Source organism: Pleurodeles waltl, chromosome 11, assembly GCF_031143425.1.
Source record: "Pleurodeles waltl isolate 20211129_DDA chromosome 11, aPleWal1.hap1.20221129, whole genome shotgun sequence".
Lineage (NCBI taxonomy): Eukaryota > Metazoa > Chordata > Amphibia > Caudata > Salamandridae > Pleurodeles > Pleurodeles waltl.
In genome coordinates, this window is record NC_090450.1 from 80,955,110 (window position 1) to 80,973,747 (window position 18,638).

The following is an 18,638-nucleotide window of genomic DNA, read 5'->3' on the forward strand; positions in this document are numbered from 1 at the left end:
AAATCTACCATGGGTTTTCTATTTTTCTGTTTCCGCACTATGGATCTTGGTGATTTTACGTCCATCTTTAGATTTTCACATATTCAGATATTCCTCTCATTCCCCAGCTTTATCCTGTCCTATAGTAAAAAATCTCAGAATGTCTCATGTTTATTTTTCAGGAGATGTCCTAAATCATCTTAATCCAAGGCTTCCCAGCCCCAGGTCCCTTTCATCCTCATTATCTTCCAATCTACATTAACAGCCTCTTTTTGGAATCTTTCCTCGCTTCTTCTGTGACAGCCACCAAATTCCTTTAACATCACAGGAATTTCTAATCATCTATACTTTAATAAATCCCAAATTCTCACTGATATACGGTTAGTTGACTTCAGCTAGCAAATGTATACAAAACAATGATGGATGGAATGCTTGAATTAATCTCAGCGACAGGTAATCACTCTGGCCACATACCAATCCATTGTTACTCTGCACACTATTCCACGTCAGTTTGAATGCAAATATTTGCAAGTCATTCTTGACCCTGCTCCATTAGGAACAGTCCAGCCAGAACTGCAAAGCCAAGTCCTCACTGAACCAGAACACAAACAACCCAGAACTGGTTTCACCCTAATTATGGGCTCATCATCTGGGTAAAGCTCGGCTCCAGTGGCACAGTGTGCATGGAATGCACTTCTGGGCATACCCTTCCCACTCAGAGTGACACATAAACATACAAAACAATGATGGATTGAATGCTTGAACTAATCTCAGCTACTGGTAATCACTTGTGCCATATCCCAATCCATCATTCTGCACACCAAGCCCGCTCAGTTTGGACCCAGCTACATGCAAATCAGTCTTGACCCCTGCTTCAATGGGAATAGTCCAGCCAGAACTGCCAAGACAGGTCCTCACTGAACCGGAATACAAGCAACCCAGGGCCTGTTTCGGCCTAGTTATGAACTCATCAGCTGTGTGCAAAATAACAATGGATTGGATTGCGGCTCGAATCATTACCAGTGGCTGAGATAAATTCCATCCATCACTGTGCTGAATCTCAATTCATTGTTATTCTGCACACCATTCCACCTCAGTGTGGACCCAGCTATATGTAAATCAATCTTGACCCTGCTCCAATAGGAACAGTCCAGCCCAAACTGCCAAGCCTGGTCCTCCCAGAAGCAGAACAAAATAACCCAACCGGTTTCACTCTAGATATGGGCTCTCATCAGTTGGGTGCAGCTTGGTTCCAATGACACAGTGTGTACGGGACTCATGTCTTGGCATACCCATCCCAGTTAGGGCAACACATAAATATACAAAACAATGATGAATGGAATGCTTGAACTAATCTAAGCTACCGGTAATCACATTTGCCGTATCCCAATCCATCAGTCTGCACACCAAGCCCACTCAGTTTGGACCCAGATATATGCAAGTCAGTCTTGACCCGTTCTTCAATGGGAATAGTTCAACCAGAACTGCCAAGACAGGTCCTCCCTAAATCAGAATACAAGCAACCCAGGACCTGTTTCGCCCTAGTTATGAACTCATCAGCTGTGTGCAAAATAACAATGGATTGGGTTGCGGACCGAGTGATTACCAGTGGCTGAGATTAATTCCATCCATCACTGTTTTGCACATTTAGGTAGCATATGTGTCAACACTATATAAGTTCTTACTGTGGTCTTTAAGGCCATAAACAATACTGCCCCCATCTATTTCTTGCATCTCTTTGCACTGCATCCTTTCATCTATCATCAATTTGAAGCCAGACATGACATTTTCTTGGTTATGAAAAACCCATGCACATCATAGAGATTCAAATCATTTGAGCTAATTGAGAAACTCCATTGGGAACTTTCACGTTGCATGGTGTTAAAAGGTGTCTGTTCTAGGCAGATGACATGAAGTGCCTGATCACTCAATAGCTCTTAGATAGACATATGAAGTGCTGAGCAGTGAAAGCTTTATGGATGAGACTGAGGTTTTAGGACTCCAGCCTCTGGCTGCGCAGAAACCAGTGAAGCAGCTGCAGTACACGAGTGATATGTTTCATCAAATATAAGGGAGACAGCTGAGGGTGAATGACCCCCCCCACTCAGTTTTTGGAAACGCCTATAAAGGCAGTCAATTCCAACTATCCTCAGAGGTCGATCTAATCTTTTGACTCAGAGAGGAGTGTGAAATCAAATCTATTAACCCAAACATCTCATGACAATAACAATCAAGACTTTAATATTGAGGCAATAACTTTAAACACCATGACCTATGTAGCCAAGAATCACCACATTAATTTAGTTCAAACTTCAAAGCTTTATTTCCCTATAACAACAATGCTAGGGTCACATACATGGTGCACATGACTAAGATATATAGATAGAGAAGGATCAAAGGTTGTCCAAAACGTCTAAAGAATCTCAATCTAGTTAGAGCATTTCAACAAAATAACACACAATTGCAATAATATGATTTGAACAATAATAACAAATTCAAGGTGTGAGCAGATGAATTTAACATGATCACATTTATAACAAAACATAATCACATTTATATAGAACTGGTTAATTTGCAAGCTGGGTCATCCTTATAATTACTACGAATTTGGATTGGATTGGCATGTGCGGGGACGGGCTGACACTTAAAACAAAAAACAAAAGAAGACAAAAATAATTGGAAAAATCATCTAACTATGGAGTTATCCAAAATTGCGTTTAGGTGTCTAAATACCTGTAAAGGAAAAAGAAAGCATCAGATTATACCTCTTCTTAAGCAACAGCAACCGGCAAGGTTTCAGCGACAGAACAGGACATCATCAGGGCATCATTAGACAACTTTAAGGGTATGCAGTAATGGGCTGCATTTGGACAGGGACTTCAGGTCAGGATTAGTTGGGCATATAACTTACTGAACTGCATCAGCAAAGGGCATCAGTTGAAAAGGATGGGTTTTGGACAACTACTCCTCTGAACATGATATTGGGCAGACAGAAACAGAGGATGGTTAAAAAGAATACGTCATCGGGATCTCAGAGAATCATAACAAAGTCATAAGGGCAAAGGCTGGAGCATAAGGACTTGGGGTCTGATTAACTAAAGTTCCAAGAGTTAGTATCTCTCTCTTCATTGGTCAGCTTACATGGGCTCATGTGGATGAGACAATCCATAGCTAGTCACAGCATGTTGTCTCCAACCATTTGTTACTTCTCCAGGTCTTCTCATTACTGATGTTAAAACAATTTAATTGAATCACCAATTCCGTTGATAAAATACAATTTAACATGTTTAGCAACATTCACCATGATTCTCAGGAAGAACAAACCAGTTTCAACAGTTCCCACACTACAATAAAATGACTAAAACAACATCAGGAACACACCAAGATACTTTTCAGGGTCATCTACTTCCTTCCCAGCCCCTAATACAAAAGCAGATTCACTAACCCATGAACTAGCCAGAAAAATAATTTAGGTCAGAGTGCACCATATAAAATAGCTATTTAGTACAGTGAAAAGGAACCAAGGGCCTACTCACTATGGCTAAGGCTAAACTACTACATTGAAATATTCCCTATTCGAAGCCTACTGCGTACCTTACATTATAATTCAATTATGCCTAATAAATTGTATTATTAATGTAACGCTTCTAGTGAATACTGTTAGACTTAACATAAAAATACAAATCTAAACAGGTGTGCTCTATTTTAGTAAACATTTAAAGCTATCACATACATCAATATGAACTTTTCTTCTCCAACTAATAATCATTTTAATCATTATTGCTAAATATTTCCATTAATAGTTCCATCACTAATTTATTAGAATGAATAAATGCCCATAATACCATTACTCGCAGTGTTAGAGCAGTTGGTGGACACCATGCCCGGCACATTTTTAAATGTATAGAACTTTTACATCTTGTGTAAATGTTTTCTGTTCGGCCTTCAAATGAGTATTTTAAAGCATCATAGGGGAACTTATTTTTTTACCTCTAATCAGTTAGTAAAATGAAATCTCTATCACAGCACAGTATTTCACCATTTTGAGCTGTCCTAACGTTTACTGAAAGTCTTTTGGAAATGCCATTGAAGACATCAGTATGGCAGTGACAGCTGAGGGATCCACCAGAAACAACAGGGACAGCATTCCATCGAATGTGTATAGATCATTGAGAAAGGTGGTGCACTGCCTGTACTTAAAATGATGGGCTTTTTAAATTCAAATAGCATGGAGGTTTACATTTGAGACCTTCAAGGTGGACATCAGCACAAAGAAGCATTAATGGAGATGCAGTGTGATACTGAACAAAGTTGTAATAAAATTGGGTTTGCCACAGACAGGACGTGCTTGGAAAGTCTGGCAAACTTGCTGCTTCTGGTTGTCACTTTTTCTAAAGCTTCGCTATATGATCCTTCATAAAAAGATACATTTATATATGTAAGTTTGATGTGTGGATATCACAGATGGCATTCAGTCTTCTATGAAACTGGGGCAGTGTTCTACTCTAACCGCTTCTTTTTCTCTTTTCACATCTGTCTGTTTTTATTTGCTGACAGTATTCCAGTGTCTGCAAGGCTTCTGTGTTTGTTGCACTCAATGACTCCATAGCCGTCACTCAGCAATTCTGCGCTATTCCTGGTAAGACAGAAGTCAAATCACCCAAGTTTCTGTGAGCATGCAAAAGTCTCCACAATCACAAGTAAATCTCAGTGACTCCTGACGTTTTATGACATTCTGCCTAAACCGCACTTTTGGGGCTGCCGCCTGATTCACAAAATGCGGACTGAAATATACTCCAACAGGCTTTTACTTACAGATGGAGGACATTATGGGCCTCATCATGAGTTTGGCGGATGCCAAACTTGCGCGTCCATAAGCTTGCCAGTTTATTTACCACCTGCTGGTCCTATGATGAGTTTCCTGCTGTGCCAGCTGTCGTAAACAGCTTTTCTGCCCGCTGGAGCAGCGGGAAACTACCCACAACATAGATGCTGGCTCGTAATAGAGCCGGCGGCAATGGTGCGGTGCGTTCACTGAAAAGTGTGAAGGGGCTGCCCATGTGGGCCCCTGCACCGCCCATGCCAAGTGCATGGGCAGTGCAGGGGCACCCATGCGGCCCCCAGCACCCCGTCTTCACCAGCCTTTGCATGGCGATGGAACCGCCATGCAAAAGCTGGCAGACACGGGTGTTGTAATCCCCAGGGCAGCGCTGCCCTTGTGGATTCAGACCCCCGCCACCGCCAGAGAGTGGGCCTGCGCAAATTTGTAGGTGCCAGGACCACCAGACTCGTAATGAGGCCCTCTGACGTTTTGGACTTCACCAAGGTGTCCAGCAGCCCTCATGGAAAGGTTTGATTGTGGTTGTTTCCTAGTAGTGTTCCAGAATTCTTGCATATTGCTCATGCGAGATCACCGACCAGGAGGAAAATCATTTCCTATATTCTTATTCCCCACAGAAAACTACATTTCTCCATGTAGGAATACCTCCCTTTATATCCTGGCCTGTTTGAGGGTATTCCCTCTCCGTCCCATTGTGGGTAAAGATTTTTAGGGCTTAATGTATGAAGCACTGCTCGAAAAATCTGGGTTTGTAATTTGCTGATTGGTTTGCGAATGGATTTGCAGTTTATGGTATGATCTGTCAACTAATAGGTGGCATCACAGATTGTACATGGGGGAGGGAGAGGGGTGCAAAATAATCTTCTTAATGGCTACTAATCAGGCGTGCCACAATGTACAATCCTCTGTGAATGGCTACCAATTCAGGGATGTGGGACAGCAGACCACTAACCTTGAAATTGCTTTCGCAAACAGGAATTATGTTTTAAAAGCTGCACTTATCCATTAAAGGTACAGAAGCTGGTTATAAAAACAGTATTTCCATCTGAAAAAACATTAGGGGGAGCAGGCAGGTCTTCCTGCTACATTAAAGGTTGTGGAACACAATTTTACATAGAACACTGTCCCACAATTACAAAGGGTACAGATTCCTCTGAAGCAGATGCCGATCCCTTTGAGGTGTCAATTTCTGATCAGTGATTTATGACTGCAGTTGTGGTCACAAAGCCTTGATACATTCCATAGTAACACCCATATAGGAGGAAGATGTCCCTTTAATGCCCTCTCGTATTTTTTGTTTGTGATGGGTCTCAAAACCCCTGCTGCAAGTAAGAAACAATTTACCGACACTTAAGAGGGGATTTTACGCATTTCGAAACACTATTCACTGGCTGCAAACACTGCCATTTTGTGAATTGCAGGTTTTGTAACCATAAAATTGTGTCTTCCTATTTAATTTAGATCATTCTACCATATCTGAGTCGAATGCTCTAACAGGAGTATAGCCCATTCTCTCGCTGCAGGACCTCGCCTGTGTATTAGGCCTACATCTCAGGTTGTGGGCCTTCAACCATCCGTATAGTTCAAAACATTGAGCTACAAAGTTATACCATGTTGCAAACTAGTAGAATGCTTTAATTTTTGGTGAAAGGAAAAATGCCTTTTGTTGGTTGAATTATACAGAAATGTTTTTTTTTTCAGTTTTCGTTTTACCTCCTTCTCGTCCGTGTATTGGTTGCCCAAAGCCTCTAGAGACAAGCAGCACAAGACTAGTAGAACCTCTGGCCCACACATTGAAGAAGTACAACTCTGAGAGCAATGATCCCGTCCTCTATAAGGTGGACCACATCGAAAAAGCCACAGCACAGGTGTGTATGTATTCAAGCAGAATAGAGCTGTCTAACATATATGAATTTAAGAAAACACACTTCCTGCAAAGTTCACATTGGAACTGAAACACCCCAATGTTAACTCACATAAATGCCACTTTGGGTCCAATTCCGAAAAACACTTTGTAAATCTACTTCCACAGGTTTATTTCTATGTGAGGTGTAGATTTGTGGTTTTTGAAAGGCTTAGTATTTCCAGAAGTACTCCTGAAAAGTTGGGACAGGAGTGCTTGCTCCCTCATGTAGAAAGTTAGACACACCTAAATGTTCTTGGTATATGTTTATCGTTTGTGTAAATGCTTAGCAAAAGTGCATTTGCACATGATAGCTTTTTGATATGTTTTCCACATGAAAAATATTTGTCCTTCTTTGAGCAGCCCCTGCAGCCACACAGTGATAAAATGAGGAGGATTTCCCTCCCCAGTCCCACCCAGGATATCAACACACACAAACCCACACCAGTACCGGAGATGTGTGGATTCCCACCCCTGAGAGCAGATACAGTGTCATGTAGTATATTACATCATACTTGATTTATCCATGAATACCTTCATTTATCAGTACAAATAAATGTTTTGTAAATTCAAAATTACTTTGTAAATTCTGCTCAAGTTAGCAATCTTCTTCCATGATGTTCACGATCTCAAAAGGGAGTGATTGTGGATATGGAAATGTGCACTGTGGTATGGCATTATTACAACCTGTTTCCTTTATGGGGAAATGGCTCTTGTATCAACACGTGCCACACAATTTGGATGATGGTGGCCACTTCAAAATGCACTACAGAATGCTTCACTACAATGCTTGCTCGATTGTTGCTGAATGGGCAAATGTAGAGTTTTAGTAACTTTCTACCCAGGATTCATTCTTGTGTAACCAGTGTATTAGAACCTCCTAGTAGTGTGAAAGTACTGCTGACCCGCCTCCAAGCCAAATATATATGCTTGGAATTTTAAATTTAATAGTGATCACTGCAAGTGCTAATTTAAGACCAGGGGTATATTTACTAAGATTTTGCACCCTGTTTGTGTCACAAAAGTGACGCAAATCGATGCAAAATCTTTTGCTGGAAATTCACTTGAAAGCAATGCAAAGCAGCGCTTTGTGCTGGTTTGCATTACTTAGCACCAAGGGGGTTCCCATTAGTGGTGCATGGGTGTTCCTATGCAACCACTCATGGTTTTTCACTCAAAACCGTATCTTCTAAAACAAAAAGTAGACATGGTTTTGTGGCAAACAATAACATTTATTTTCAACTAGGCGTGATCAAGCAGAAATGCTTTTATTTCTCCTTTCTTTTCCGATTTTGCATGCGTGTTGCACTGTACAGCACACATACAAGGTGTGAAAAGTTTTAAAGTTAGTCTAAGCATAGTACATTGTACTGAAAAGATATCCTTCCAGTACAAATCCTAAGCAAGCTTCACGCAGACACCCTTGCACCAGCAACAGAAAAAAAAACCAGAACAAATAACCATGACGTCAAAATAAAACATAATAATATGCAAATTCTTGTTACACATCAGCACCTCCAGATCCTGTTTTTATACTACGGTGATTAAAGTGCAGCCTTAAATTAACATGATTTTCAGTTGGACATTATTTTCATTAAACCTGGAAATATCAGTTATCGGATTGTCTGGACTCTCAGGGGCATAGTCACGTGCCACTGCTGCATCATTTTTTGTAACACATCACAAACCTCGAACTCATATCTATGAGGAACCGCAAAGCAACTTTTTGTGGCTTTGAACAACCTCATAGACATGGAGTAAGGCAAGGCAGCGCAATTCGCTGCGTTGCCTTCCTCTGCACAAGCGAGGCGTCCCATGGGTGTTGCAGTGAGTGTTCTCACACAATAACCATGGATTTTAACACATTGTCAGATTTACAAGAACTTGTAAACCTTGGGATGAATATCTTTATTTTTCCTCATTTTTCCTCTTTCTGGGAGTGCTGCATTCTGCAGGAGACATTGAAAGAGAAAAAACCTCCCAGGATTGTTTTTTGTGCAGTAAGATGTCCCTTCCTGCACGAAAACAATCCTGCATGCCACACAGGCACCATTGCACCTTGGTGCAAGGGTGCCCTCGTTGGAGTTAGGCAGCCCATTGTGCACCAGCGCAGGAGGAAAGAACAGGAGTGCACAGTATTCCTTAAATACAGCTCATTCCTGCCCTTTCCAAGTGACGCAGTCAGCACAGCAAGGTGATATGGTGCACTGCAGCACTTTTTTGTAAATCTGGCACTTAGTTCTTAAATCGCTCTCTGGTTAAACATGTATTTAGCAGTTCATGTTTCACTGACCCTGGCCCAGCCTTCCTAATAAAACCTTACTTTTTATTTCTTCTTACCTTTGACATACTTAAAACTCTTTTTTTGGTAAACTATGGAAAATATCCCAAACTCTTTTTGTTAATTATCTTTATTTGGCGTTTTAGATTGTGTCTGGGACGAAATATGCTGTGACCTTCACGATCAAACCAACCAACTGCTCAAAGGAGAGCAATGAGGATCTACATGCCAGCTGCCATATTGATGCCACCTCTGTAAGTAGTCCTGATTTTTTTTATAGCTCAGAGTTTTGCATCTGGTGCAGCTAAAGACTTCGTGCTGTGCATACATACACTGAAAATAGTTTTAGATTTGCCCCATTAAGCCACTTGCCATTTTATTTTCAACTCATGGCATCGTACCAATTATTACATTGTTATCAAAATTAGTCCCTCTCGGGAAGGCAGACACAGATGCCTTACTCCATAGTTTGTCTCTCTCTGTTGTCAGTAAGCATTCTGGTTTGTCATGGGGCTTAGGTGCACATGCTAGCAAAATTATTGACAGGGACACCAGTAGTGTGCGGGTGGAACAGACCCCAAGCTCGTACTTCCAAGCCTTTTTACTAACAGCATCACCTGACTGGTGATGCCTGTGATGGATGGGTGTGTGGTAGGTCGGTACAATCCCCAGAAAGGGGCTTCCCCATGATGTGTCCAGCAGGGCAATACACATACTGTGAGGTGCCTGTCTTGGATTAAGTCTGGAGAGGTAGCCCATTCACTACAATGAGCATTCTGCAGTGCAGACTACAGTGTTTAGTAGAAGTGAGCAAGCCCTTCAGAGCTGGAGCCTAGCTAGATCCAGATGCTCAGTTCTGGCTCAGCTCGGACTTCTAATGGACCCTTGAGCCAAACACGATCCGAGCTCAACTCCTACCCCTTAGCAAGGAACCAACATTGTGAAAGACAAGCACAGACACATTGTCTATTGGCATCTCTGCTCAATGGGCATTGCACTGCGTTGGTGTTCCTTCAAGTTTTAACCAAATGTTGTTTTTTAAAGGCTATGTAAACCATAATTGTGTAAAAACTGTAAAAACACCAACACGCGGAGAAGAGGAGGGCCATGTGGCATTGCAGACAGAGCTGCTGAGTTTGGAAATGTGGAACCTGGTTATAGTCTTAGCGCCGGTTCAACATCATGTGATTCCGGGCAAATCGCTTAGGGCCTGATTTAGTTTGTGATGGATTGCCTGCCATTATGCCATGGGTAGGAAGTAAATTGCCCCACCCCCCCTGGTGGTGGGACCACCCTCCACATTTAAAAATGACCACCAAGCAGGTGGCCATTTATAATGCACTGGAAGTAACGGCCGTCATGGTGGTTCCTGTCAATGCACATTTCTGGACCAGTTTTTTTTATTTTGAAAAAGCAAATTCCAAAATGGTATTTTCTTTTTGAAAATAAAAAAAAACATTGCTCCCTGAGCCATGGGAGTCATTAGGAGGCAGCATTATGTTCTTTATACCGTTCGTCACGACCTGTGTTTACCTGGCAATGACAGACAGTAAATAAATAGCTGCATGTCCGCCCAACCTGATTGGGTGGGTGGACATGCAGGCATTTTTCTGATGACCCTTACTCTGTCAGGCCGTCTGAGAAGTTTGGCTACGGCGGTGAAAGAATAGTTACGACTGTAGCCAAAACTAGGGTCCGTCAGCCATAAAATCAGGCAGCAGACCAGTATGTTGGTGGTGTGTATACTCTGCCATCCTCTTATCAGTACATACTTAAATCAGAAAACATAAGCAGCAAACACTTTAAAATGTGCTCTAGAGCTGCCATATTAATACCTGGCATACGTAAAGTAAACAAAAACAATAAGGTCATGTTACAAATTAATACAGACACTATATGAACTTCTCTTTAAGTATAACACTGGGCCTTTGCAGACTCTTTAAACATGGACACATGTAAGTATTTTTTCTTTTGGAAAAGTGGCAACCCATGGAAGCCACTGTCAATGCGGGGCCTTCAGAATTTTAAATTACCTCTTTTACCCCACCCTCTCAAGTACAGATAGTTTGAACATTGTCTGTGATGGGCCAGAAGGTCAATTAGAGTGTCACTAAAGGAACCAGCAGACAAAATAATTACTAACTTTTGCAGAGCACTTGGCTCATCTGGAAACTTAAAGAGGGCGTAACATGCCAGCATCTGCCTTGGTTCACCCACCACCACCAGCACACTTACAGCTGATGGAATTATACATTTGACAACCCTCCCAATAGTGTGAGAAGTTAAGTTGTTGGTTGAGCAGGGGGAGTGAGACCTTTTGGTCAGGAGATCGCTCCCCCACGTCCGCAACACCACCAAGCTGTCCCCTTGTCCTTGACCTCGCACACGCAGCCGATCGTGTGTTTGAGGCCCTCCACCACCCGCAAGCATCCGCCTGCGCCTCATCCCTGCTGTCTAGTGGGCTCTGGTAAGCGTCACTAGACTTGTGCTTTTGTGCCTTTTTAACTTGTGACTCGTTTTTTCTGTGCTTCTGTACCTTTTTTACTTTGTGACTCGTTTTCTGTGCCTTAAATTATTGTGCCGCTATTGTGACTCGTTTTCTGTGCTTTCGTGCCTTTTTTAACTTTGTGATTCGTCTTCTGTGCCTTGAATTACTGTGCCGTTCTTTTTTCAGTTTCATTCTGTGCCTTTTTTGCTGCTTTTGTCCCTTGTGCGCTCCCCTCGCTGGTTCTCCCTGAGACGCTTTCCCTGCCGCTGCCTCCCTGCGGCCTGCCCCCCTCGCGCCCCCATTCGCCGCTCCCTCCCGCCTCCCAGCTCCTCCTCCCTCCCCCCTCTCTTCTTAATGGCAGTCGCTGCGCGTCGAGGGTGAGCGACCTCTGACCTGATTTTGGTCAGGAGATCGCTCCCCCACGTCCGCAACACCACCAAGCTGTCCCCTTGTCCTTGACCTCGCACACGCAGCCGATCGTGTGTTCGAGGCCCTCCACCACCCGCAAGCATCCGCCTGCGCCTCATCCCTGCTGTCTAGTGGGCTCTGGTAAGCGTCACTAGACTTGTGCTTTTGTGCCTTTTTAACTTGTGACTCGTTTTTTCTGTGCTTCTGTACCTTTTTTACTTTGTGACTCGTTTTCTGTGCCTTGAATTATTGTGCCGCTATTGTGACTCGTTTTCTGTGCTTTCGTGCGTTTTTTAACTTTGTGATTCGTCTTCTGTGCCTTGAATTACTGTGCCGTTCTTTTTTCAGTTTAATTCTGCGCCTTTTTTGCCGCTTTTGCCCCTTGTGCGCTCCCCTCGCCGGCTCTCCCCTCGCCGCTTTCCCCGCTGCTGCCTCCCTGCGGCCCGCCCCCCCTTGCACCCCCATTCGCTGCTCCCTCCCGCCTCCCAGCTGCTCCTCCCTCCCCCTTCCCTTCTTGATGACGGTCGCGACGTTGGCGCGCCAGAGGCAAGCCCGTCTGTGCCCTTCCGTGCCTGGACTGTGCCCAGCGCCACACCCCCTGGTCTGCGAGATCCCCGCACCTCCAGACGCCTCTACACGGCCGACCAACTCAACGCCCTCAATCCCGGCTGCATCACAGCATGCTTCCAGTCCTCACCAAGGAACACCCACGGACCCTTCTCATGCCGCAGCTGCAGATTCACCTGCGACAGAACAACAAAACCTACAAAGACCGGAACAAACCACCTCCACTGCATACTCCTAAACACTCGCTCCGCACGCCAGCATGCCATCGAGCTCTGGGACCTGCTCGACTCCACCGCCCCAGACGTAACCTTCCTGACCGAGACCTGGTGGAACGACTCCTTGGCGCCTGACATCGCAATAGCCATCCCGGACGGCTACAAGATCATCCGAAGGGACCGCACCAACGGAATCGGAGGAGGAATAGCCATCGCCCACAAATCCACCCTCAAGGTCTACACCCACACTGACGACACCCTCAAGACTGCCGAACACCTACACTTCCGCATCCACACCGACCCCAACACCACTCTCAGAGGAACGCTCATCTACAGACCTCCCGGACCACGAGCACCCTTCAGCGAATCCATCGCCGACCTCACCAGCACCCACGCACTCACCTCAACGGATTACATCCTCCTCGGGACCTAAATTTCCACCTGGAGAACAACAACGACACCAACTCCACTACTCTGATTGACAACCTCACAAACCACGGCCTCAGACAACTCGTAAACACACTAACCCACATCACCGGCCACACGCTTGATCCCATCTTCTCCTCAAGCGCCCACGTCACCTTCAACCACACCACCATACTCCACTGGACCGACCACCACTGCATCCAATTCACCTATAAGAAACATACCGAGCACCATCGCACCCAACTACCACCCCGCCGATGCTGGAGCAAAGTTACGGAAGACCAGCTTACCAACACCCTCGCCCGGAACCCACCCGCCGACCCCACCGACCCAGACACCGCCGCCCACAACCTCACTCTGTGGATCAACGAATGCGCCAGCATCCTCGTGCCACTCAAGAAACCCACCAACAACCAAGCCAGAAGAAAAGCCGCCTGGTTCACCGACGAGCTCCTAAACTCCAAGCTCGACTGTCGAACACTAAAAAAGGAATGGCTCCTCAAATGCACACCTGACAGCCTCACAGCCCACAAGGACGCCACCTGCAGACACCACCAACTCATCAGACAAGCCAAACGATCCCACTTCAAAGACCGCCTGGACAACAATGCACATGACAGCAAAGAGCTCTTGAGCATCGTAAAAGAACTCTCCAACCCCAGCGCCAACGTCAACGACATCCCTCCATCCCAAGAACTCTTCAACACACTGTCCACCTTCTTCCATCGAAAGGTCACCGACATCCATACAGCTTCAACGCCACTCCCAAGCCAGACCCCACCCCCGAAAGCTCCACCTGTGCAAACCGCCTGACATCCTGGACCAACGTCAACGACACAGAGACACGCAAGATCCTGAACTCCATCCACTCAGGATCTCCGTCAGACCCCTGCCCCCACCACGTATACAACAAGGCCGACTCCACCATCACCCCCCAACTACGGAAGGTCATCAACATCTCCTTTGAAACAGCGACCTTCCCGGAAAGTTGGAAGCACGTCAAAATCCGCGCCCTCCTCAAGAAGCCCAAAGCAGACCCCAACGACTTCAAGAACTTCCAACCGATCTCCCTACTCCCCTTCCCAGCGAAGGTGATTGAAAAAATAGTCAACACACAACTAACCAGCCACCTCGAAGACAACAACATCCTGGCTCCCTCCCAATCTGGCTTCAGACGAACCCACAGCACTGAGACTGCCCTTCTCGCCGCCACAGACGACATCAGACTTCAAATGGACAACAGTGAAACATCAGCCCTCATCCTCCTGGACCTATCTGCCACCTTCGACACAGTCTGCCACCGCACCCTGAAAACACGCCTCCATGAAATCGGAATCTAAGGAAAAGCCCTCGACTGGATCATCTCATTCCTCTCCGGCAGAAACCAGAGAGTCCGCCTCCCCCCCTTCCGCTCCGAAGGCACCGACATCATCTGCCGCATCCCCCAAGGCTCATCCCTCAGCCCGACGCTGTTCAACATCTACATGGCCCCCCTCGCACAAGTAGCCGAACAACACAACCTCAACATTCTCACCTACGCCGACGACACCCAGCTCACCAAAGACCAGCGCACAGCCAAAACCAACCTCCATGAAGGAATGAAATCCATTGCCGAATGGATGAAAAGCAGCCGTCTGAAACTCCATTCGGACAAGACGGAGGTCCTCATCCTAGGACCCACCCCCTCCGCCTGGGACGACTCCTGGTGGCCTACTGCACTAGGAACCCCACCAACACCAACCAACCACGCATGCAACCTGGGCTTCGTCCTCGACTCCTCCCTCACCATGTCTAAACAGGTCAACGCAGTCTCCTCCTCTTGCTACAACACACTCCACATGCTCCGTAGGATCTTCAAGTGGATCCCGACAGAAACAAGAAGAACGGTGACACAGGCCCTCGTCAGCAGCAGGCTAGACCACGGCAACGCACTCTACACAGGCATCCCAGCAAAAGACCTACTACGCCTCCAACGCATCCAAAACGTCTCCGCCCGGCTGATCCTCGACGTACCCCGCTGCAGCCACATCTCCCACCACCTGAGAAACCTTCACTGGCTCCCCGTGGACAAGAGGATCACTTTCAAGCTTCTTACCCACACTCACAAATCACTCCACGACACCGGACCAACCTACCTGAACAACAGACTCAGCTTCTACACCCCCACCCATCAGCTCCACTCCGCAAACCTCGCCCTCGCCGTCGTCCCCGCATCCAACGAAAAACCTCTGGCGGCAGATCCTTCTCATACCTCACCGCCAAAACCTGGAACACGCTCCCTACCAACCTGCGACAGACCCAAGACCTACTCACCTTCAGAAGACTCCTCAAGACCTGGCTCTTCGATCATTAACAACAGCTCACCCCCCCCCCAGCGCCTTGAAACCCTCAGGTGTACGTAGAGCGCTTTACAAATTCAATGATTGATTGATTCTCAAGCAACCGCCACAATCCACGTCACCACAAAAGTCACTAAATTAGCCTGTGCTTAACCCTGTGGTTGCTTGACACAAAAGCAGTCAAGCTTAACTTAGAGCAAAGGTCTTCAATCTGTGGGGCGCGACACCCCGGGGTGCATGGAGTCAAGAGAATGGGGTTGTGCATTCCCCAGCATTATTTTCAGCACAAGAAAGATTCATGAAAAACCGATCCCTTACTTTCGGAAAAAAAAAACTGCCCCGGACGGTTAATTCCGATTTTGAATGCTTCAGCTGAAGTGTGAGGGAGTGTCCTGCGCTGTAAAACCAAAACCTGGCAGACAGCTATACACCCTTCACCAGGGTGCCGCTGCTGCCTGAAAGAAATGCAAATGTGCCCGACAAGTTACTCTGCAAATGTAAAGTTTGCTTAGGAGCCAGTACTGGATTTAATTGATTGAATCTCTGTGATAACAAAGATGTGTCTTTTTGAGTGGTAGTGCAGTTAACAACTGACCTGTGAGGTGAGTGCTTTTAATTGTAATTGTATTTACATAGCGCTTACTATCCCTAAGGTGGTGTTGAACAGGCAGTTATGGAAAAAAACAATGCCTTACCTACAGTCTGGGTATTTTTTTAAATCTATATTTTGGAAGCACCATTTTATTGTAAAACTTTAAAGGCATTTTGTAGCAGCCTATTTTATGATGTGTGCAATGACTTAGATATTTACAGTGCTTTCTGTCACAGGTTGTGACCTTGTAGCACTAAAAATACGCAAGCCACTATTTTCCACTGCACCACCCAAGATTTCTTTCTGTGGCTGTCTGGTTACACACAGACCACTGCAGTACATTAACTAATAGAGATTTCATAACATACTATCATATATTTTCAAATGAGTAACACATTTTTTTATTTATTTTTGCTTTTAAGCTGCATGTTACTTTATATGTAGCTACCTGTCGGTGAGAGACCTAAAAAACTTACAGAATATTTTGTTTTTAGCCACACCATTGGCCCTGTCCCCATACTCACTGACACCATCCCTATTGCATGCAGCATCACAGTCCCCACACATTTTTTAATGCACTTCGACAGTTGGTTGGCCTGGCTGCCCATTCCTGTACGGATGGTGGGAGGTTGACAAGAATTGAAGCACTGCACTGCTCACTGCACTGACACCTCAGTGAGTATAGTTCACTCATCACAATATAGCTGGCACTGGTTGTGCTGGCCAAGAGGCTCAGCTGCGTTGGCTGCAGTTGCCTGACCTCATCTGAGACTCAATCAGCCTGGGCGGCAAGCACCAGTTAGGTTTTTTTTTCGTGCTGCTGCGTGTGCCTCCAGTTTGGTGCATGCCTTATTGACAATGCGCAACCACTGACTTAATTTTGGGCTAAATTGAACCTTGTAAATGTGTTTTATAATGTGAGGGGCACCCAACCTTTTAGTCATGCAGACATGCACTGACCTACAGTACTGTGCTAGCTGCTGCCACACTATCACATGGCTCTTCGTGCTCAGACTCTCAAGGTCCTCCAGCCTCCCCCTCAAACATGACTGAAGCCAACAACAGCAGCAAACTAACATAACCAGGAGTCACCCATAAACCTTTGGATTGCTAAGCAATGAAGAGGAGTACCATGTTCTAGAAATTCTTGTCAGGTTGGGGTCCTAAAAATATTGGACAGGGGGGTTCTCCACATCAAAATGTTTGAAGATCTCTGACTTAAAGACAATGAGTAAAGTATTTATGCAGCACACATACAACTATAAAGTGAAAACATAACCAAGGAAAAATCCCACACTAATTTAGAAAAGCAGCATAAAATGTATTAAAGTAGTTGACACCAAAACAAACAAATTCAGTAGAAACGGGGATATCCGATTATAAAGTTTGAAGGTAAAGTATAGCATGTATAAGTACAAAGTACCATTCGCGGTTATCTGGTCATGCAAGACCGGATGAAAGTCACAAGTTCAGGCCGACTGTGATAGAGCATGAGCAGAATACAAGAACCAGGTAAGTTCTGCTGAAATGTCCCATTTGTGGTGGAAGAGGCAGGGGGGAGCAGGGAGTGTGGTGGACGGTCGTCACTGTACCTCAAAGAGCAGGCCAGGTGTTGTGGATGGCCATTGCTGTTGCACGAAGACCCATTTGAGCATTGCGAACAGTAGTTGCAGGAGATTGTTGTTGGCGGTCATCGCAGGTTGCTGATACTGTGACGCTGTTGATACTGTGGTGTCAAGAGCAGATCTCGAATTGCCAGTCGTCATCACTGGTGGTTGCTGTGGCCCTATAGTGCAAAGACTTCACCATTAATGAGGGTTTTAATTTACAATTCATCAGACACCTATCATAATATGCATAACTACTCACAACACAAACATTCACACTTATTCAATGTAATAAGGTAACCCAGTGTTATCTTATGGGCAAGGCAGGCCCAGATTTTCAAAACAACACAAACACAACACACCCTGGTCTATGGAATGTTTGGACCTACCCTAGAGGAGACTTATATGTATTAAAAGGGACGGTTTATGGCAAATGGTTTATTTTGTCAGGTTGAAATGCCAGTTTAATAACTGCGCACAGAGTCTGCAATGGCAGGCTTGAGACATGTTTTGAAGGGCTATTTAAATGGGTGGCACAATAGATTCTATACGCCCACAAGTAGCATTTCATTTGCTGGCCCTGGGTACTTGTAGTACCACTTTACTAGGGACTTATAGGTAAATTAAGTGTGCCAAATTGGTGTAAGCCAACTAAATTTACCATGTTTAAAGGAGAGAGTGCAAACACTTTAGTACTAGTTAGCAGTGGTATACGTGCAAAGTCTTAAAGTCAGCACAAAATGAGTTTATCAAAATAGTAGAGGTGAAGGCAAAAGCTTTACTACCACCCAAGAAGGGAGTAAGGTCTAGCAGCCCCTGGAATGTGAAGAAGGAGATAGTTGAGGTTGGAGGGGGGGCAAGGACTGGGATAAAGGTGCATTGTCTATTCATCCCCCAACTTTCTCCTAGTTTCTCCTTATATGTTATGTTGTGCCTGCTGCTCATTTATTTTTATTTTGTGGGGCTCGGCTGACCACTGGCTCCGTTCGGGTT

The 18,638-nt window shown here is 45.2% G+C and overlaps 1 protein-coding gene across 1 annotated transcript in view; it reads left to right on the plus strand.

The window, feature by feature from the left end:
• Positions 1-18,638, plus strand: part of LOC138265422 (uncharacterized) — a 236,571-nt gene that overhangs the window by 155,866 nt on the left and 62,067 nt on the right. Inside the window, exons 15-17 of the mRNA XM_069213119.1 lie at positions 4,537-4,618; positions 6,521-6,687; positions 9,150-9,257. Coding sequence (XP_069069220.1) covers positions 4,537-4,618; positions 6,521-6,687; positions 9,150-9,257 — 357 coding nt within the window. The remainder of the gene's footprint in view (positions 1-4,536; positions 4,619-6,520; positions 6,688-9,149; positions 9,258-18,638) is intronic.